Below are 19,127 nucleotides of genomic sequence, written 5' to 3' on the forward strand. Positions count from 1 at the left end.
AGATCGTACTACGATGATGATATATTCAACATTTCAATCTACTTGTTTCTCGAAAATAATATGTCCCTCCCTTTTGGAGACCGTATCAAAGAAGAAATTTTATGACAGTAACTAATAATGTTGGGCTATTACATATCTGGTTTTGTGTATTGCTAAGTTCAACAAAATATTTAATGAATTATATCATAACTGTATAAATATATTGTGTTCAACAAATTTAAAAATTGGGGTAGACAGTAAATCTCCGATGATCGCAGATCCGATGGTTAAAGGCAATAGGAAAGGCAAATAAGAAACGAAACAAAATATATCAAATTGCCCCACTTTGTGAAACTCGATCTCCAAATGCATGTCTGGAAATAAAACATCCGCTATGATAGCTCTTATTTTATGGCCAGATGCCTAATTGAGAAAACAACGGCTTATAGTTCATTTAACAAAGCATCATAACCACCGTAGTAATGACTAATTTATCCCTACGCAGACGTTATGTACTCCTTCCTCCCAGACTTCTCTCGTAAACTCAAGTAATTCCGGACTGAAAAATACGGCATTCTGGTACAATGACTCACTAACAGATCTACGCAGAAACTTGTTAACAAGGAGACAAAGGCGTTGGAGTAATTCCTGCAGCGAAAAAAAATGCATGTTTGAAAAAGATAAACCTAGGACGACGCAGCGCATATTCGAAAAAATAAAAAAGGCCATCTGGTGTTGCGTTCTTTCTTTTTTTGGCCCTTGTCTTCGGAACAAGCTCCTGGTATCTATCCGAAAGTTGTTCCGGAAACCAGGAAAAGAGTATTTTTGTTATCAATTGATCACATGATGGAACGAATGTTCGGATTAGTTTCTACGCCATTATGACAAAACAAAAATAAAAACAAAAATAAAATAAATAAATAAATAATGTATCAGTTGAATTACTAAATAGAATATATCTCCTAAAACATACACCGTATAACTTTCTCTGTAAATGTTTGATATTATTTTTTAATCACTACCGAAGTGCCTACATTCGCGGGCACATCTATGTCAAAAATCCGTAATCGTAATTGACTGTCCAAAATTCTTCAACAGGAGCTAACGTGTTAGAATTCCAGTTTGATTTATGAACTGTATTGCTTTCCACTTTAACATCGACGGCGTTGTTCCTAGCAGTATTATTTAAATTATCTCCCATAGCTGGTTGAATAATTTGGTTTTCTAGAATGCCATTGTTATTGGCATTATCATTATTGCTGATATTACTCGAGTTTAGTGATACAGCCATAGGGTTTGAAACAGGTCCTTGGGATTCTAAACCTGTATTAAAGATTTGATCTTTCTCTGTTTTACTTCTCTCTTTCGATAGAGCAAGATTCTCGTCATAAGAAACCTTTTCTTTGTTGATTACATTAATGACGGAATTACTAGTCCAGGTGGAAATATTATTTATCATATCATGTGTACCACTCTTGAATAATATATCACCAGAGGTTAAAATATTATCAGTTATAGCAATTGGAGTCAATGCTTGGCCAACCTTCCTAGATGAATATAGGTTGCTATTACCTCTAACTTGTGAACCTCCTATGTAAGAGTTTTCCATATTCGGTAGAGCTCCATTTAATTGTGAATAATTGATGTTTTTATTATAAGACACTTGAGATGAAATACTGTTGGTTGGACTAGCATGGTTGAATATGCCATTTTGAGAATCCACATTTTGAAAAGAAGCAGGAGTCGTTTTACCCGAGACAAGTGTAGCTTGATTCAGTTGGTTACTGGGGGTATGGCTGGTGTTACCGCTACCAGCTGCTGCATTTGAAATTAGCATCGAGTTGTCATTTGAGAACTTTGTATTTATTCCAGGTAAATTTGGCCCACCATTAATGGTATCAATAGTCATACTAGGATGATTTAGAGTCGATAAATAAACTTTTAAATTTTCTTGAGCAAATTTTTGCTGTAAAAAGGCTTGTTTTTCAAACTTAGATTGCCAATCAAGGTCAGACTTACCGATTGGCTTCTTGACAATAAACTGTTGAGTGTCTTCTCCTATAGAGGAGGTTCTTGTATTTGTGTTAGCTTCAACTCCAGCAGATGCTGCAACTTCTGGCTCAGTGGCAGCAGTCGAAGTATGATCCAATAAATGAGATAAACCTTTTGGAATTGAATTTTTCTCTAAAACTGTCTGCTTTTTCTTGGATTCTTTCTCAGTTTCAGCATCAACAGGAGTACCTTCAGCCATGCCAATAAATTCTTCGATATTTCGGCGTCCAAATCGTCTGTCTATAGCAGGCGGTAAACCATTCTTCTTTTGCTTAAAGCTATTGGAAAAGGATTCATTGTTATCCTCGTCATTGCTGTTGTTCAGTTCGGTAGGTAAGCCAGGCTCAGTTGATTTAGAGATTTTAGTTGATGAAAAATAAATTGAATTAGATCCAATATTCTCAATCCTCTTGGTTTGTCCGTTTTCGTCATTTGCTAATAAAACACTATGATCACCTGAAGATATATATATTAATTCAGAAGAATCAGGACCACAACGTTCAATTAAATTACCAATAGTTGCGTTCATCAATTGATCAAAAGTATCTCTAAATGTTCTTGCAAATATTGACCGCTCTGTCATTACGTAAAGGGATATTGAACAAGCACGAAGATCATCCATAATAGAGAATAAGCTCGCGCTTACTAAAGGTCTTGTATGTTTTGAGCCATCACCTAACATTCTTCTTCTTTCATCATCAAGGTTTCTTGCTAACCACATACAATAAATTAAAGTAACACCAGCCACAAATACAGTGTGAACAGCTGGTGTTGAATGGCCGTAGACTGTCTTTTGATGGAAAATCTTGTATAGCTGACAAATTTGGCCAGCAGCTGCTTGACACTCTCTAAACAGCCTATCTTCGGGTTTCAATATTTCCAGATAAGGTTGGGTTAGAAGTCTTACTGATCTATAATAATACAATTTAAGAGTTTCGTTTTCAAAGTTTCTAACGTCATCTCTTGAGCAACTTGCTCTCCATAGTTCTAAATCATGGAAATATTTTTTAACTAAAGGCAATTGTTTAGACAAATCTTCTTTTGATAAATTGCTTTGGGGTATTATTTTAAGATGTTCAACGAATCTCGATTCCAATCTTTTCAAAATTAATGTTTGATTGATAAAATGAACACCGTTGGATTTGCCCGTTGCCGAAGATACAGAACTAGTATTAAATGTCTCCTCATCGAATAATGGTAGATCAATTTCTCTTTCAGAAATTGTAAAAGGACAACCAACGGCGACACAAATCATTCTCTCTAACAAATAAACACACCAAAATAAACGAAATTTTTCCTTGATAAGTTGGTCGCCAGGGTGCATTTTATTGAGTTCTAGTTTTCTTGAAAGATCCATAACATCTTTGATAATTTGGTATAGAATCATAGAATCCCGATCTGTTCTAATTAAATATAAAATCAAAAGCGTTAAAAGCTCTATTTTTTGGACGTCACCTAAAATATCAGAACATCTTGTGACATGCCTTAATGCAGCAGAGAAATAACGCCCCGGTGGTAAACCTTTATATTTGCCGGTAGTCATGTGAAGACATGCACTGATACTAAATATTAGCCACATTCTTGCGCAACAGAAGTGAAATTTGTCTTCGGGAATGGAATAGATGTCATTGTTAATGTAAGACTCATGGAATTGATAAATTTCATTTTCATCTAACAATGGGTATTTGAATTGTAAACGAGTGAAGAATATGTCTAAAAAAGATCTTGATAATTTTTCATCAAAATCAAATGCAGGATCGTATAGATAAAATTCCTTTAAATTGTACTTGGAGAAAAAACATTTAGAAAAATTGATGGGTTCAGTTGGAATTTTGGGTTTGCTGTATTGATGGCTATTTACATGAAAATTATTGGAAAACTGAGATTGCATTGAATATGGATTAGGGACTTCTGAATGAGTGCTAAAGTTTGTGTGATCTGAACCCATGGATCTTTGGTAACCATTCTCTAAATTTCTAGAGTTTGCTTTCATTAAAGGTGTAAATTTTGGTTGTGATTGATGCGGAAGTGGTGGAAGCATTCCCATATTGTTTGTTAATGGTGATGATGCATGCATATTGTTTATAGTGGATGGATAACCGGTATTGAGTGTTGGTGATCTTTTACCTAAGATGTTTACTTGATTGTTACCATCATTAGGACTATTCATTGATTTGGTATTTCTGTCTATCAAATGTCGTATAATCGGTTCTAAATCGCCAATATCACCTAACAAATTTGAAATCTTTTTATACTGGGCTAACTTTTTATTGTAAGAAGCACTAGTCGGTGGTATATCTATTAATTTTTCTAGATATTTTAATTTCTTTTCCAAAAAGATAGTATACTCATCTTTATCCTTATCGGGTTTTTTATCTGACTTTGGTTTACTGATGATTCCTTTCTCCGATACGTCAGGGGACACAATAGATCCTTTTTTCTTTCCTTTTGTTTTCTTCTTATGCAGTATTTCATTACTGCGTTTAGTTTTCATAACAACAATATTATTTGTTTCTAGAGAATTCTCAGCATTGGATGTACGATTGTTATTATTGGCATTTATGTATCTTTCTGGTTGAACACATTTCACACCGGCTTTTAAACAAGAAGTGCAACTCGGTAAGTTATGATCACATTTCTGTTTCCTTCTTCTACATAATAAACATGATTTCGAACGACCTTTCTTATCGACTAAAAGAACTTCAACTTTATCTCCTGCTAATTCTAATTCTCTTTGAAAACGTTCGATATTTTCTTTTGTAACTTCTTTTTTTGGACGAGCCATTGATGGCCACGGTACTTGATTTGACTAAATTCTATAGTTTTATAATATGTAACTAATATTCTGTGAAGCGATTTATCTCTATTCTTCTTGCACGCAATTGTGTAATAATATTGGGTATATAAAAAAGTAACCGGAATTCAGTAACAAAGGCAACAATTTAGATCTTAAAAATAGTTATTTAAAAACAGAAACAATTATATGAAGTCTCTTGATAGTATTGTCTTTAGAATATAAAAATCAGATGAAAGAACTTGGGTATGGTATATTGTTTCGAGAGAGAGAATATCGAATGTACTTTGTTTCGATTATTGGCAAGTATGTTTATATAGCATTAAAATACGAGAGATGGAAAATAACGAGGAGATTGTTATTTGAAACGGGAATTGGGAGATATATATACATATACATATATATGAATATTTTCAACTACTGCAAACGTGAAAGCTAAGAGTTAAGTCAAGACGCAAAAGAACTTGAATGAAATAAGTAAATGGATGGGAACAAAAAAGATTTGAAAGATTATGTGCTCGAATTGGTGTGGTGTCATGTTGTGCACTGCGAGATCTGTGAATCTAGCAGGTATAATAAAGTCGGAAAAGTACTTTTGATTTCCACTTAATTTGCAATGAGTTCGAATCTAAGAGTCTCCAATGGAAAGTTGCAGTGAAATTATGGAGTTCAATTGAGATCAAAGGATGTTACAACGGCTAAACCGAAAGCATAATAAAAAAATTTTTCGAAGCTAATTAAATAAAAGATATATTATATAGAGAATCGAGCATCTCTCTTGTGAATAAAATTACACAGGGTATGTAAATTTATCATCAATACAAATAAGTTTATATTTGCTTACAAATACAGAGAAGAATTGTCGTAGAAATAAAATTTCAGAAAACTGGAAAACTGGAAAATTGAATTTTTCGAAAAGTAAAAAAATGGAAATTGAAACTTACTGTAAATTGCCTGTAGAAGAAGTACGAAAACACAATTTTTGAATCAAAAAAGTAATTCAGTTATTGCAATATTGAAGCTACGGAAATTGTTATTATTTGTAATGAATTTTGTGTGGTATACTACTTCCTATTGATTTGAATCTATGACTACCAAAAATATGGGAATTAAATATTGAAAATTAGTAGGCAGTAACTATAGTTTAAGAGACAGTGTAATGAGATGCGCAGGAGCAAACGAAGCAGAGTGCTATGTCTCTTCACAGATTTTATAATATTATCGTAATTTTTTTGTTTTTGCAAAAAGAAAAAAATAAAAGAGTACAACAAGAGTAGCAGAAACACGATCTGAATATGGTGTCAATATAGTATGTAGTTACCGTGTTGTTTATCTGCTCATTAACACCGGTAGTAGTTGAAATGAGGTTTTGAACTCTTGCTTAAGAAGTGTCCCAATTCAGTTTAATTTTATGATGGTTGATACAGATATTGCAATCTCTCCAATAGTAAATGTTATCAGCAAGAAAATGCAAATGGTTTGGGGGGCACATGCCAAACGATACTATGCCATAGCACAGACTGCAGGTTGTGTTGTTCTGTCGTTACCTAGTATCCATAAAATCAGTCAGTGACAACCTGAAACAAAGTGAAGATAATCTTCAAAGTTTGATGAAGTGTTTGTTTTTTTTGCTCTTCACACCATGTTTTGTCGATGCTAGCATATCACTAGCAAGCTGTTTTGAAAAGAATAACTTATTCACTTATAAATACATATTCGACTAAAATAAAACATTCGTAGTGACCGGGACAGAAGAAAACACTCGTACAATCGGGGCGATATTTTCACCCGTCAAGATGTCTCAATTGAGAAAAAATCATCGTAAAAAGAAAAGACTAATTTGAAAAAAAATCACAAAAACACAAAAATGAAAAAATGAAAAAATGAAAAAAACAAGGAATCTCTTGCCTTTCATCTCTCTCGCTCTCTGTCGCCCCCCGTGCCAAACCAAAATAGATTGTTTGGTGCAAATAGTTGTGTTGTTCTATTCGCATTGTTGTTCCTTTGTTGTTTTTTCCAAAATTGTGTAATGTTAATTTGTTTGTCTGGTTGTGGTTTTGAAACCACGCCGCAGGAAGAAGAAACCGTACCCAGGTCGTCCGTTCCGCGCAATCCACAACGTATGCAGTGCGTGAATTAAGGATCCTTCTGTTTTCATCGAGTGATTTAAAAGAGAAATGCTCGTATTCAGTAATATTAGGGCCATGGAGATCTGAGAATTTATGAACTTCGGTAATAAAATGTGCTCTTTCCTAAAGTAGATATATTGTTTCTCTCGAATTCACGTGAACTTCTCCTTTCAACTTCTTCTCCATTTTTTAGATTACTCTATATGTAAATTCATCAAGACATCGAAAATTTATTGTTGTGAAAATCAACTTTAGGTTGTAGGATGCAGTCAACGAGACTATGTTCCATTGCCTGCTCTGGTTATTGTATTTTAATGAACAGAGTTCTCCTTTCCTCAATATTGTGAAATGCATACTGAAACGCTGATACATAGAATACCAGAGAAGGAAAAGGGTTTGTCAATGAGTTTTTATTGAACTCCACTATGTTTAGGTCAAGTGAATTCCAGAATTTTAAAGTTCTGGATTATAGATACGTGTATTTGTTTCATGCTTATATATGTATATGTGTCGTGCCACTGTTTGGTCTCTTTGTTATTAAGGTGAAACTTTATATAATATCTTAGTTTTAGCAAATGTGTTGGCGGATAAGAATATGTACATATACGTAGGTGCTATAACTTGTGCTTTCGTTCCTTATTCTTCATCTGTTGAAATCTCTTGAACGGCTCTCCCTCCAGCCAAAATGGTAATGTTGCACTGGTTTCCAGGGCTTGTGATTTGGTTAAATTCTGTTTATATGTACTTTCATGAAAAATCATTTTTTTCATTCCTAAAATGCTTGGGCCGTAAAGCTTCTTAGATTTATCTTTTAAATCTAAGATGACTTGCTTATTGTAAACATCAGTATTATCTAAATTATAATTTTTAACAATAATATTTTTTTCAATTAGTTCTTTGTTTGAAACCGGTGAACTAAATATTAAATGTTCCATCGCCGAATTATAGCCTAACTTTTCAAAAAGTGTCACGCTTGTTCCTAATTCCGCCACAAAACCTAAATTACTAAATGGAAACAATAAATAACCGTTGTTATCCTTCCCATAAACGATGTCACACAATAAAACCATGGCTGCGCTTAACCCAATAGCTGGTCCATTCAAGCAACAGATTAGAATTTTTTTATGTTTCAAAAATGCATCTGCGAAAAGCACATTTAACTTTGCAACCATCCCGAAAGTATCTGTCAATTTCTTGGAACTGCTACGGTCAAGGTTGCTTTGACCATCAAGAACGGATTCAATCTTTCCACCAGCTGAGAAGAAATTCCCGGTACTTTGAATTATAGTATATATTATGGAAGCATCATTATTGGCGATTTCCAATAACCGGCCAATGTATATGAAATCCTCAAAAGAAATAGAATTCAAATGTTTCGGGTCGTTTATTTTTATAATAAAACAAGGTCCGTCAACGCTATATCCAATATACTTCGAGTCCATTGTTAGTTATAGTGCTATTTATTGGTTGCAGATTATTATTACGTATTTCTTGTCTTTAACTGAATTGTCACGGTGTTCAAAAACATATCCTTCTTATTTACAAAAACGTAAGATTACCTATATATATATGCTTGTGATCATTTAAAATAATGGGATGGTCATTTATTTATAAATTGGCAGATTTGTTACCCCATGTTTTTTTAAACGGAGTTAAGGTTTTTTATGAAAAAATCTGCAAGAGAGAGCGATCAAATGAATATATATACAATTCGACATTGAACTAGCCATATTTGAGATAACATGCCACGCATAAATATGAAAAGTATCATCGTCCCTAATGAAATGAATAGATTAAAGTATTAAAATGTTATATATGAAACTTCAAATGATAGAAGGCACTTTGAATAATTTAATAATTCTACTTTTGCTTGGAATAAAAAAAATGATATGTAATGTATAATTCTTGTGTGTTAACTACTGCATATCACCTTATTATCACTTTGAATGTATAGTTATTGTTGATTTATCATTTCTCTTATTAATTTTTCATCTTCTTGAAGTTGTTTTAACCGTTGCTCTTCTCGTTCAATTGCATGCTGAGTATGCTTTTCTCTACTCTTCTTGCTTTTGGATTTTTTACTTTGTTGATTCCATTGTTGTAACGCTAACTCTCTTTCGGTTTTAATATACCCAACACTATTAGTCTCTTCTTTTCTTTTCAGTCTATCTAATTCTAAAGCTAATTTTTCTCTGGCAATTTTACGGTTTTGCTCTCTAGATCGTGTCTCCTGGCAAGACACCACCACACCTGTTGGAAGATGTTTTAATTGTACCTTAGAATTACATTTATTAATTTTTTGTCCTCCTGGTCCTCTCCCTCCATGCATGAACGCTTCCACACATTCATTTTCCATAGAAATTGTAAACTTGCTTCTTGGCGGTAGTTTGTGTTTTTTAATTAAAAGGACACTAAAACTATGTATAAATCGACTGGTCCTAAGCATTCTTTGGTTAGTCATGAAATATCAGGTTATACACCTGTCCAACGGTAAGTTATATTATATAGGCTCAAATGCTTCGAGAACTTTTGTTAGATACTATACATCTCTCACTTAAAATATGTCATTATGCCGTTACCTTTAATTTTGAAAAATATGAGAAACATATCTGATTAAATGAAAATCGATGGATAATAGATTTAAAATGAAGTATAAAAAATAATTATTATGACCATTATAATAGTTAGAGTTATTAAGAGTTTGAATTCATGGGTTATTAGTTGAAAGATTTTTAAGCCAACAAAGCATAAAACTAGAAAAATCAGTGCAACTACGTGTATGTTTTTACGTATTCAATGTGTATTATATTCAGATTCATCGTTATAACAACTACCAGTTAGAAACCACATATATTTGATATGTTCAAACAAGCTTATAGAGTATCTAGACTGACACAAAGGAGATCATATGTATTAAGTGGTGTTAGTAATAGAATTACATTTAATAATTTTAAGATTCATAATAATGTATTCAGGAGGCAATTGAGTATGACTAAAACTATTTATGAACCCCAGTCGTTAAGGTCCTCATTACTAATAAACAATATTACATCAAATGAGAGTGATAAAGATATAGGGAAACAAACAGATAGTGATAACAATCAAAATATACAGAATATCTTACAAGCGAAGAATAATAGTACATTTGATGAGGAAGATGAAACTCCAATCGACTTCATGAACAAATTGCCTGAGGAATTGATATCTGGCGGAAACGGTTTTAAATCCACGCTAGCAGAAAACGAATTGGACACATTGCAATATCATGAAATGTTAACAGCTAATGGGTTTACTTCTGAACAAAGTCAAATAATCATCGATTTAATGTTAGAGGTTTTGAATGAAGAATTTTTCAGGAAATATAACAGTAGGTTTTTAAGAACTGTAGAATTAGATAATCAATCACACTTATTTCATGTTGCAGAAACTGAGCTGCGGTATACCATTCAAAATTCTAGAGAGACACAGTTGAATGATCAACATCTCCAAGTTACAAAATTAAGTAGAGATCTTGACAGTTTGCAGGATGAACTTCGTGAGTTAGCTATAAATTTTCTGGAAAAAGATTCAAAAGTGGATTTTAATAATCAAAAAATTGAAAATACTTCCTTACTTAAGGATATTAAATTAGAATTAGCAAATTGTGACAATAAAATCAGTACCGCAATTCTAGGGAAAACTAGATCTGAAATTGAACATTTGAGATGGTATTGTACTAGAGCAGGATTATTCACTGTAATTATTTTGGTGTTGTTTGCGATATCTGGTATATCCATAACACGTAAAATAAATGAACAAAATGATAAACCTATCGAGGTTGTGTTGCATACAGTCGATAAGGAAGAGCATGAAGATATTGCTGATGAATCAGCACCGAAAGCTGAAAATAATGAAGAGGATTCTCAAAACTTTGAAGAATATTTTGGTACAAAATTTGATGAATCAAAGAAATAATTACCAAGAGTTGTGGTTACAAGTATGTAGTTTATTATAAATTATATGTATGGTTTTTATGTAAATAATGGATATTAAACAATTAAATAAATTTAGAGAAAATATTTGTATTTTACACTATAGCTTGACCTTACGGTTCCTATTTTCTAATTGATCAAATCTTCTTATTGGCTCGCCATCTATCCAAAATTGCAATGCGTCATTTACTTCCAAAGAGTTTAATTTAACAATCTCATCTTTTAAGTTTGACTGAAGCATTTTCTTCATTTTCAGGCAACTTGGAAGATATAGTGTCTTAATCTTCTCATTTAGCTCATTCAGTATCGTTTTATTGAATTCTTCTGTGTCTTCGATATAATATGTTTTATTAATTACTTTATCCTTCAAATCGGCGTGAGTAAAGATTTCATTAAACATCAATTTTTGGTAAGCAATATTGTTCCCTAATTTTTTTGGTAATGTAATAGATGTACCTCCCTCTGTAATCAAGCCTAAACTTGCAAATGGAAATCGTAAATATACTTTCTCCGTATTAGCATAGACGATATCACAAAGTCCTACTATAGCAGCTGACATTCCTATTGCCGGTCCATTTAAACATGCAATCAACACTTTACTGTGTCTTGCAAAAGAATCAGTTACATATAAATTAGTTGCCACAAAGTTTTTTAACCACTTACTTAATTCTGGGTCGTTAGAGTTTTTTGCTTGCTTAGCAATACCTTGAAAATTAGCACCACTAGAAAAGAAGGTTCCGCAACTTTGCAGTATCGTAAAATACACTGAATCATCCTTATCAGCTAGATGTAAAAGCTGCCCCAAATACAAGTAATCGTCTTTAGTAAAAGAATTTAAACTACGGGGACCTGTAAACTTGATGATAAAAAAAGGGCTAGTGACATGATAACTTATGATATTCGAATGAGGCAATTCCATTTTATTATGACTTGGGTTTTTTGAGTAGTTGTTGACATTGTGATTCACATCTTTTAGGTAACATAAAAGTATTTCTATCAGTTATATATATATATAAAATAGTTTATTTAGAATAGCTTTTATAAGTTTATTAATCTCCAACATTTTATGTCATTCTTTTTTTGATGATTATCTTAGAAAGTCGGAAATAATAAAAACTATTACGCAAAAATCCGAGACCCGTCTCGGAAGAAAGTTCCTATGATACAAATATATATAATTCATTAAGTGATTAATGTTTTTATATTATTTTAAAACATACCACTTATAAAAGCTATTAAGATAAAAATATTATATATGGCCTAGTATAGAGTTTGGTAAATTGTATAATGAATGGGGAAATGGGGATAATGCTATCCGAAATGCAGGTAGTGGAGAAACTTAATCAGATTGATTATTTTAATCTGAATTAGTTAGTTTTATTTTTAATATTTTTACAATGTTTGCCTATATGTGTGACTTTGAATTCAAACAACTGATGATTAAACTTGAATTAAATTATCTCTTGCAATAACGTCTAGTTAGTAGAAATCGCAATGTTTTCACTTACATTAATTCTGAAAATTGTTGTGTCTACTGTTTCGACAAAATTATTTTGTATATTATTGACTAATATTTCTTTAAGTTGAGAGACAACATTTAAGTTTTTTTGAGAGTTCATTATATCTAAAAATGAAATACCACCGAAATATTTCGATTGTGAGATGGATTTCACAAGTTCTGAAAATTCAGGTGGATTCAATAAAGATGGTTCTTCCAGAAAGTGTAAACCAACATAAAGTTTAACTTCTGGATTTGGGGAAATGGTCTGTGAGTAGTTAACCCAAGCTTGCCAATTGATCAACTTTTTATTTGTGTCTTGACCCACTGAATCATGCAAAAAGATAAAATCAATATCGGAGTTTGTCAAAAGGTCGTTTGTGATATACTGTTCAGCGTTTGAATAGTAAGTAGTAGCAGAAATAAAGTAATCTTTCTTACCAAGGGTGAAAAGAGATCTTAATTTACTGATTAATGCAGAGTAACCCTCGTTATCTTCATTTGAAGAAACATCGGTGACATTAAAATTGAAACCATCCAAACTTATATTTTCAAATGGGTTGTTTGAATTATGTTTAGCAGAACCTTCACCAAATGTGTCCCATAGGTTTTGAGCAAAAATTTCAGCTTCGGAATCGTCTTTGAAACCATATTCTTGTGAGTTAACGGATAAAGTTAATAAAACTTGTTTCCCTAACGATTGGCAGGAAACAATACCGGACGTTAGTTGTTTATAATCGACTTTATATTTTTTATCCTTTGAGAAATCAGCGTACAAATTATTGAACTTCAATGGTAAGGAAATGGCAAGAATATTGGCGTCATTATTCTCACAATAACTTAGTAAATCAGTACCACCGAATTCATAAGTGAAATAACTGGCAATGTTAGTCTTAGAATCAATATCAACACCAGATGCTAAGACTAAACCGCAAATTGTGAGAAGAATAGCATATTTGATAAGCAAATCTGTTAACATCCTTAAAATGGCAATTTTTTCCTTGTTATTGAGCGTGTAGTTGTTCACGTAATTGAAGCAACAAATAAATATATGTATGTGTATGAATAGTTATATATGTACAAAGAGCATGAACTGGCACACTTAAAAAAAATAACTATTTCTTATATATATGAATTATGAAAATATGCTAAGTTTAAGAACATGTGTCTATAATTAAGAAAAAGTCTCGATAAATTACAGTTATATTTCAATGCATCTTTACCGATATTGTCTTTTGAATAAACCATTACACAACATCATAAATTATACGCTGTATGTGTTGCCTTCCCAGTATGTAACAGTACAAGATAGAAAAAATACGAACCGTTTAATTTGAAAAAAACTCAAACATTTTTTTTTTAATAATAGTGTTGAACATTTAAAATTAGATATCGAACATTACTCAGAGATAATGGGCAGTCTACGGTATCTTCAAGGAATTTTAAAACGGGATACGTGAGAAACCACAGTAAATTGCGTGTACCAAACAAAAAGAAAATGTTTATTTTAAAATTAAATCAATTCCTTAATCCTGTGCGTCGATGTAACTGGAAGAACTTAATATATTCCCGAACCTCGAAATTCTCTTAAAACCAAAACACATAAAACAGTTATTGTAAGACATTAAGGAAGAATGCTAACATATATGGGTAGAGTAGAAACAAAAAGAAAAAACATTTAAGAGCAGATAAGCCAGCACAAAACGGAATAATAAACACCCGCCTTTATTGTAACAGTCACGATTTTAATAATTCTTCGTATCCCTCTGATAACAATAAAATGAAAAGTGCAAAAACACCCTGACCACCGTACGTCTCGCTCTCACAATGCGCTAATCGTCGCGTTTTAGCATGCAGTTTCGTTCAGCTGCTCTGCTTCGTTCACTCGGAGAATTGCTCGACGTTCGAGATTGAGTATTGCCATACAAACTCTCCATCGTTATGTTTGTTGTTCTCAGGGAGTGATAAACGGCCGTAACAGGGCCGACCGCGTCTGCTGTGTTTTCTGATATTTTTCAGTTTTTTTATTTTTTATTTTCATATTTTCGTTCTTGGTGCTTCTTTCCTGATGCGCAGAGTACATCCACCCCGTTCCATCAGGGTACCCGCTGTTGTAATTTTGGTGCGCCGTTTTGACTGCTAGTAGTTCTCTCCCCGTCACTTGTGGCTGCTATCTTTTTAAGCAGAAATTTAATTGGACAAAAATGGTTTTTTTCAGGGTCCCCTCTCCTGTTTCTGCCAGTGCGTCTAAGAAAACATAACAGGAAACACGCATATATACACGAAAAAAGCAAAGGGTTTTCAAAATTTTTATCTTAGAACACTGAAGCACAGCAGTCCAGGGCGAAAGGTTATCATCAAATTAATAAAAGTTTTTTTATTAGTTCACAAATACGAAAAATAATTATAGACGATGTGATCTTACTTACACTATGTAATTTAATACGTTGTCTATCCACCATTCCCTTCCTAATGCTTGTCATGTGCTTTTGTGAATGATATGGTCGAGGTTTCTCACTGTAATGTATAAAGTCACTTCCGCTGTTACTTTCCTATTATGGCGTACTCCTCATCGCGGTTTTTTATTTATTTCAGAGATGAAGCTGTATATGGCTCTTGTGTAACTCTTGCAACTACAATTAACACATTCAAGGATTTCGATACTACAGAGACATAAGATAGCAAAACAAAGCCATTTTTATGTTTAATAGCAATTTTTGTCATGGTTTACAAGGTTTCCGTAATGAAACATGGTCCTTGTCGGCAAAATGCCCCTCTATTGCATGTCCGCACCATACATGAAAAACTTGTTCTTACCGTTCAACAAGATAGCAGCTTTACTATAATTTTTTCTGTAACATATATAACTTTTAATATTGGTGTGCTTATAATCTCCACAGGGTCTATACTCATTCCGGAGTGGGAATCAACATTTACTGAACTCAATAATGCGTTAACGCAGGATATCGGCATATATCGAACGTGAAATACATAACGATAGCGTGAGCAATTTATTATTAATTAACTTATCATCATTAATCAATATTAGAGCTAATTGTCATTTTTGCTAGATTCCTGTTTTTCCAACTTCTCATAAATCAGCGTGGCGTGTATCTGTGTTCTGTCTTTCTTTATTCACCCACACCCACCAATAATTAAGGGTTACTTGACTTGTTAAACATGTGAAGTTGACTAAATGACTATTAAGCATGGTAGTCACACACGTAAAAGATATTGGACGTGTATATATTATCCTCCCTTCTGCGGCGTGTTCTTCATCATCTGAGACACATTGTCCGCCGTTTCAGGGGTGGTCGTATTGTATGCGCGTTGTTTTTTTTTCGAAAAAATAAAAAGGGTCTGTGAAAAAATATGAATTTTTAGTATATAAGGAGGTCAAATGAAATGTATTGATCCTAACCTTAATTTCTTCACTCCTCGGTTCCACAATTTTTGTTATAGGATAATATGTCTATTACTGTTATTAGTTTGCAAATTCAATATTCTAATAACACTAACCGTGTACTGTGATGTGGTAATATTGTTTAGTTTGGAATGTGTTGACATATTCAGGTAAAGATAACTTACGCTATTATCAGTAAATACCAACACTCGTATGATACCCATTGTGTTTATCATAGCTGATATGTACAGAACATCGCTGACATTCATGTGTATTGGCTGGACTTTGTTTTTATAATTTTCTTACGTCCGCAGTATGAATAGAATGGACTAGGAACTGTGGACAGAGCATAAGTTACTAACAAACTATTTTGCATGAAAAAACAAGGCATGACAACTCTTTTGAGTGACTTCTCATAATTATTGCTTCCCATTAAATTTTATTGTCCCTTGCAAATTTTAACTGTTTCAGCACTAATTATTCTCAATTCTATACAGAAATCTTCAAAGAAGTTTTAAGAAAAGCAAAGGCTTAGCAGAAACTTAATTATAGAGCATCCTGTTTCGGATAAAAATACATCCACTACTCCTGAGCCCTCAGTAGAGAAAAGATTTGGTAGGGATCCTTTTTTTCTACCGCGTTACACACTTAAAATCTGTTATCGTTTTATCTTAACTTTGATGAGATAATTTAAATCCCTTAGTTGAATGAACTGCATTATTAAAAGGCAATCAGTTCAGATGAGTAATTGTAATTGTATGTATTGAACTTATGTTTATATCGACAACAACCAATAGTTACCAGTTATCACAGTAGTAAAAATCTTGCTGTCGTTTTATTTGTATTTTGTCACTTGGTACGACACTGTAAAGGGGTATCCTTAATAAATTTTTCAATACTATACATTTGTTCCATTCTAAGACTAATACTGTAATTAAATCTCTTAGCTAATCGAATAAATCTTGAAGAGATGACCTGTACCAGGTAAGCTAACTTCTTGATATCCTAATGTTAACAAAAAGGTTTTCTTATGTATGAATATATTCAAATTCTGAAAGTTTTGGAATATATTTAACAACAGTGTGATAGTTGTCTAACTAAGTCATTCAGTTAAACAACAACACGTTGAAAATAAATTTACATATAAAGTATCCTTTTTCCATATTAAACTACTGGAAATTTCCTTAATAATGGGGTTATTGACTTCACAAGATAAAGAAGTAATCAAAAGGGCATTGCCAAAGGCTTCAAATAAAATAATTGATGTCGCCATAGCAAGATTATATATTGCATACCCTAATCCTAATGAATGGCAATATACAGGATTATCCGGTGCTGTCGTGTTAGTTGACGACATAGTGGGCGATACTTTCTTTTTGAAATTAGTCGATATCTATGGACATAGAGGTGTCATCTGGGATCAAGAAATTTATGTAAATTTTGAATATTATCAAGATAGAACTTTTTTACATACTTTTGAACTGGAAGAGTGTTACGCAGGTTTACTGTTTGAAGATGTATCGGAAGCTCAACATTTTTTAAAACGTGTACAAAGACGTGAAAAATATGGATCTAAGAAAACAGTTAATAATAAAAATGCTATTGCACAGACAAAAAAGATCAACGATGCAAATAAGAATGTCGTAGTACAAGGTCCAAGAGGGGAAGCTATGATATCTGATCAGAGACAAAGGTATAATTATGATGAGTCTAATATTATTCCAACAACTAAATCAAAGGCCCCACCACCCCCACCACCTTCTGCAGCTACTCCTGACACATATGATAATACTTCTGAAAGTGATAATGAAGGCAAGTTTTACTCCGTCCCAGATAGTCCAACGAGTCATGCAGCCTCTCCGCCATCAGTAGATAGTACACCGGCGGCAGCTCATCCCGTTCATAACGTTCCACCAATGCCAACACATTTCTTGCCAACTAACAATCCTCCTCCTACGTTCCCTACGACTGTGGTACCTTCTCCACCTGCTGGTGCTCCACCTCCTATGTCTCCACCTCCTATGTCTCCACCTCCTATGTCTCCACCTCCTATATCTCCACCTGCTGCAGATCTCCAAAAAACACCTTTCCCAATACCACAACCAACAGCCAGTCAGGTACCTGCTCCCCAACAATTGCCGGGACAACCAAGCACTCAACAGTTCCCAAGGCAACAACAATTCCAACAACAGAGTAGACCAGTACCTCAATTACCAAACAGAAATGCTAGATCAGTGCCACCTCCACCAGGTTCAGCCAATGCGCAAATGAATGGTGCCAGAATTCCACCTCCTGCTCCACAATCTAGACGTGGACCAGCACCACCACCTCCACCACACAGACAAAACAATGCACCAATTCCAGCCTCTGGGTTTAGACCAACTCCGCAGCCACCCAGTTCTAGACGTGGTCCTGCACCTCCTCCTCCTCCAAGAAAAGGTTCGAGGCCTGTTCCGCAAGTATCAACGTTACCTCCACGAAGTCCACCTGCGCAAGCTATGTCTCCACCTATAACGTCATTTACTCAACCTGTACAGCAACCTCAACCACCAAGTCGTGAATACCTTGCATATGCTCAACAGGTTCCAGAGATGCCTATGACCACATTTGGAGTCCCTCAATCTACACCCTCACCTGCTATGCCTACGCAACAAGCTTATCCAGCAGCTGTACCTGCACCTCCACCTCCACCGATTATGCCTACACAACAAGCTTATCCAACAGCGGTATCTGCACCTCCACCTCCACCAGCCATGCCTACACAACAAGCTGCTCCAGGAGCTGGACTCGCCCCTCCACCTCCACCTGCGTTCTTAAGTAATCCTCAGTCGACTTCTCAAATTCCACCTCCACCACCAATGGGTGCTCCTCAAGGATCAAGCCAACTAAATGAGACTACTGGAGATGCAGGCAGAGATGCTTTGTTAGCTTCCATTAGAAACTCAGGTGGTATTGGTGTGTTAAAAAAGGTTGATAAATCGCAATTAGATAAGCCTTCAGTAATACTACAAGAGGCTCGTGGTGATGCACCTCCACCTTCAGCAAATTCTAGTAACGCAGCGCCAGGAGGTGGTCAAGGATCTTTGGCTGATGCACTAGCTGCAGCACTAAATAAACGAAAGACAAAGGTTAGTAATGAAGACAACTATGATAATGGTGATGATTGGTAAAATTTCTGTATCTCTACGATATATTCTAATAAATTTTAATTCTATTTGACAGTTACAACCTTTTATTATTGATTGTTGTACTAGTTAGACAAAATAATGATATTTAAATGTTATAGAAATAGTATAATCTA

The 19,127-nt window shown here is 33.9% G+C and overlaps 7 protein-coding genes across 7 annotated transcripts; 2 read left to right on the top strand and 5 right to left on the bottom strand.

Moving 5' to 3' along the window:
* Positions 1 to 1,027: 1,027 nt before the first annotated feature.
* Positions 1,028 to 4,816, bottom strand: TPHA0F02630 (uncharacterized protein; the record flags this gene model as incomplete). Its single annotated transcript, XM_003686129.1, has 1 exon — positions 1,028 to 4,816. One exon carries the CDS (start codon positions 4,814 to 4,816, stop codon positions 1,028 to 1,030), a length of 3,789 nt encoding a protein of 1,262 aa, XP_003686177.1.
* A 2,752-nt stretch (positions 4,817 to 7,568) lies between these two features.
* Positions 7,569 to 8,396, bottom strand: DCI1 (putative dodecenoyl-CoA isomerase DCI1; the record flags this gene model as incomplete). Its single annotated transcript, XM_003686130.1, has 1 exon — positions 7,569 to 8,396. The coding sequence occupies one exon, from the start codon at positions 8,394 to 8,396 to the stop codon at positions 7,569 to 7,571; it is 828 nt and encodes a 275-aa protein (XP_003686178.1).
* Positions 8,397 to 8,908: 512 nt separating this feature from the next.
* On the bottom strand, positions 8,909 to 9,415 carry RSO55 (Rso55p; the record flags this gene model as incomplete). Its single annotated transcript, XM_003686131.1, has 1 exon — positions 8,909 to 9,415. One exon carries the CDS (start codon positions 9,413 to 9,415, stop codon positions 8,909 to 8,911), a length of 507 nt encoding a protein of 168 aa, XP_003686179.1.
* A 398-nt stretch (positions 9,416 to 9,813) lies between these two features.
* Positions 9,814 to 10,908, top strand: PUT7 (Put7p; the record flags this gene model as incomplete). Its single annotated transcript, XM_003686132.1, has 1 exon — positions 9,814 to 10,908. The coding sequence occupies one exon, from the start codon at positions 9,814 to 9,816 to the stop codon at positions 10,906 to 10,908; it is 1,095 nt and encodes a 364-aa protein (XP_003686180.1).
* Positions 10,909 to 11,025: 117 nt separating this feature from the next.
* On the bottom strand, positions 11,026 to 11,844 carry ECI1 (dodecenoyl-CoA isomerase; the record flags this gene model as incomplete). Its single annotated transcript, XM_003686133.1, has 1 exon — positions 11,026 to 11,844. The coding sequence occupies one exon, from the start codon at positions 11,842 to 11,844 to the stop codon at positions 11,026 to 11,028; it is 819 nt and encodes a 272-aa protein (XP_003686181.1).
* A 556-nt stretch (positions 11,845 to 12,400) lies between these two features.
* Positions 12,401 to 13,402, bottom strand: TPHA0F02680 (uncharacterized protein; the record flags this gene model as incomplete). Its single annotated transcript, XM_003686134.1, has 1 exon — positions 12,401 to 13,402. One exon carries the CDS (start codon positions 13,400 to 13,402, stop codon positions 12,401 to 12,403), a length of 1,002 nt encoding a protein of 333 aa, XP_003686182.1.
* A 3,614-nt stretch (positions 13,403 to 17,016) lies between these two features.
* LAS17 (actin-binding protein LAS17) lies at positions 17,017 to 18,996 on the top strand (the record flags this gene model as incomplete). Its single annotated transcript, XM_003686135.1, has 1 exon — positions 17,017 to 18,996. The coding sequence occupies one exon, from the start codon at positions 17,017 to 17,019 to the stop codon at positions 18,994 to 18,996; it is 1,980 nt and encodes a 659-aa protein (XP_003686183.1).
* Positions 18,997 to 19,127: the final 131 nt, after the last annotated feature.

The sequence above is a fragment of the Tetrapisispora phaffii genome, chromosome 6 (assembly GCF_000236905.1).
Source record: "Tetrapisispora phaffii CBS 4417 chromosome 6, complete genome".
In the NCBI taxonomy this organism is placed as follows: domain Eukaryota; kingdom Fungi; phylum Ascomycota; class Saccharomycetes; order Saccharomycetales; family Saccharomycetaceae; genus Tetrapisispora; species Tetrapisispora phaffii.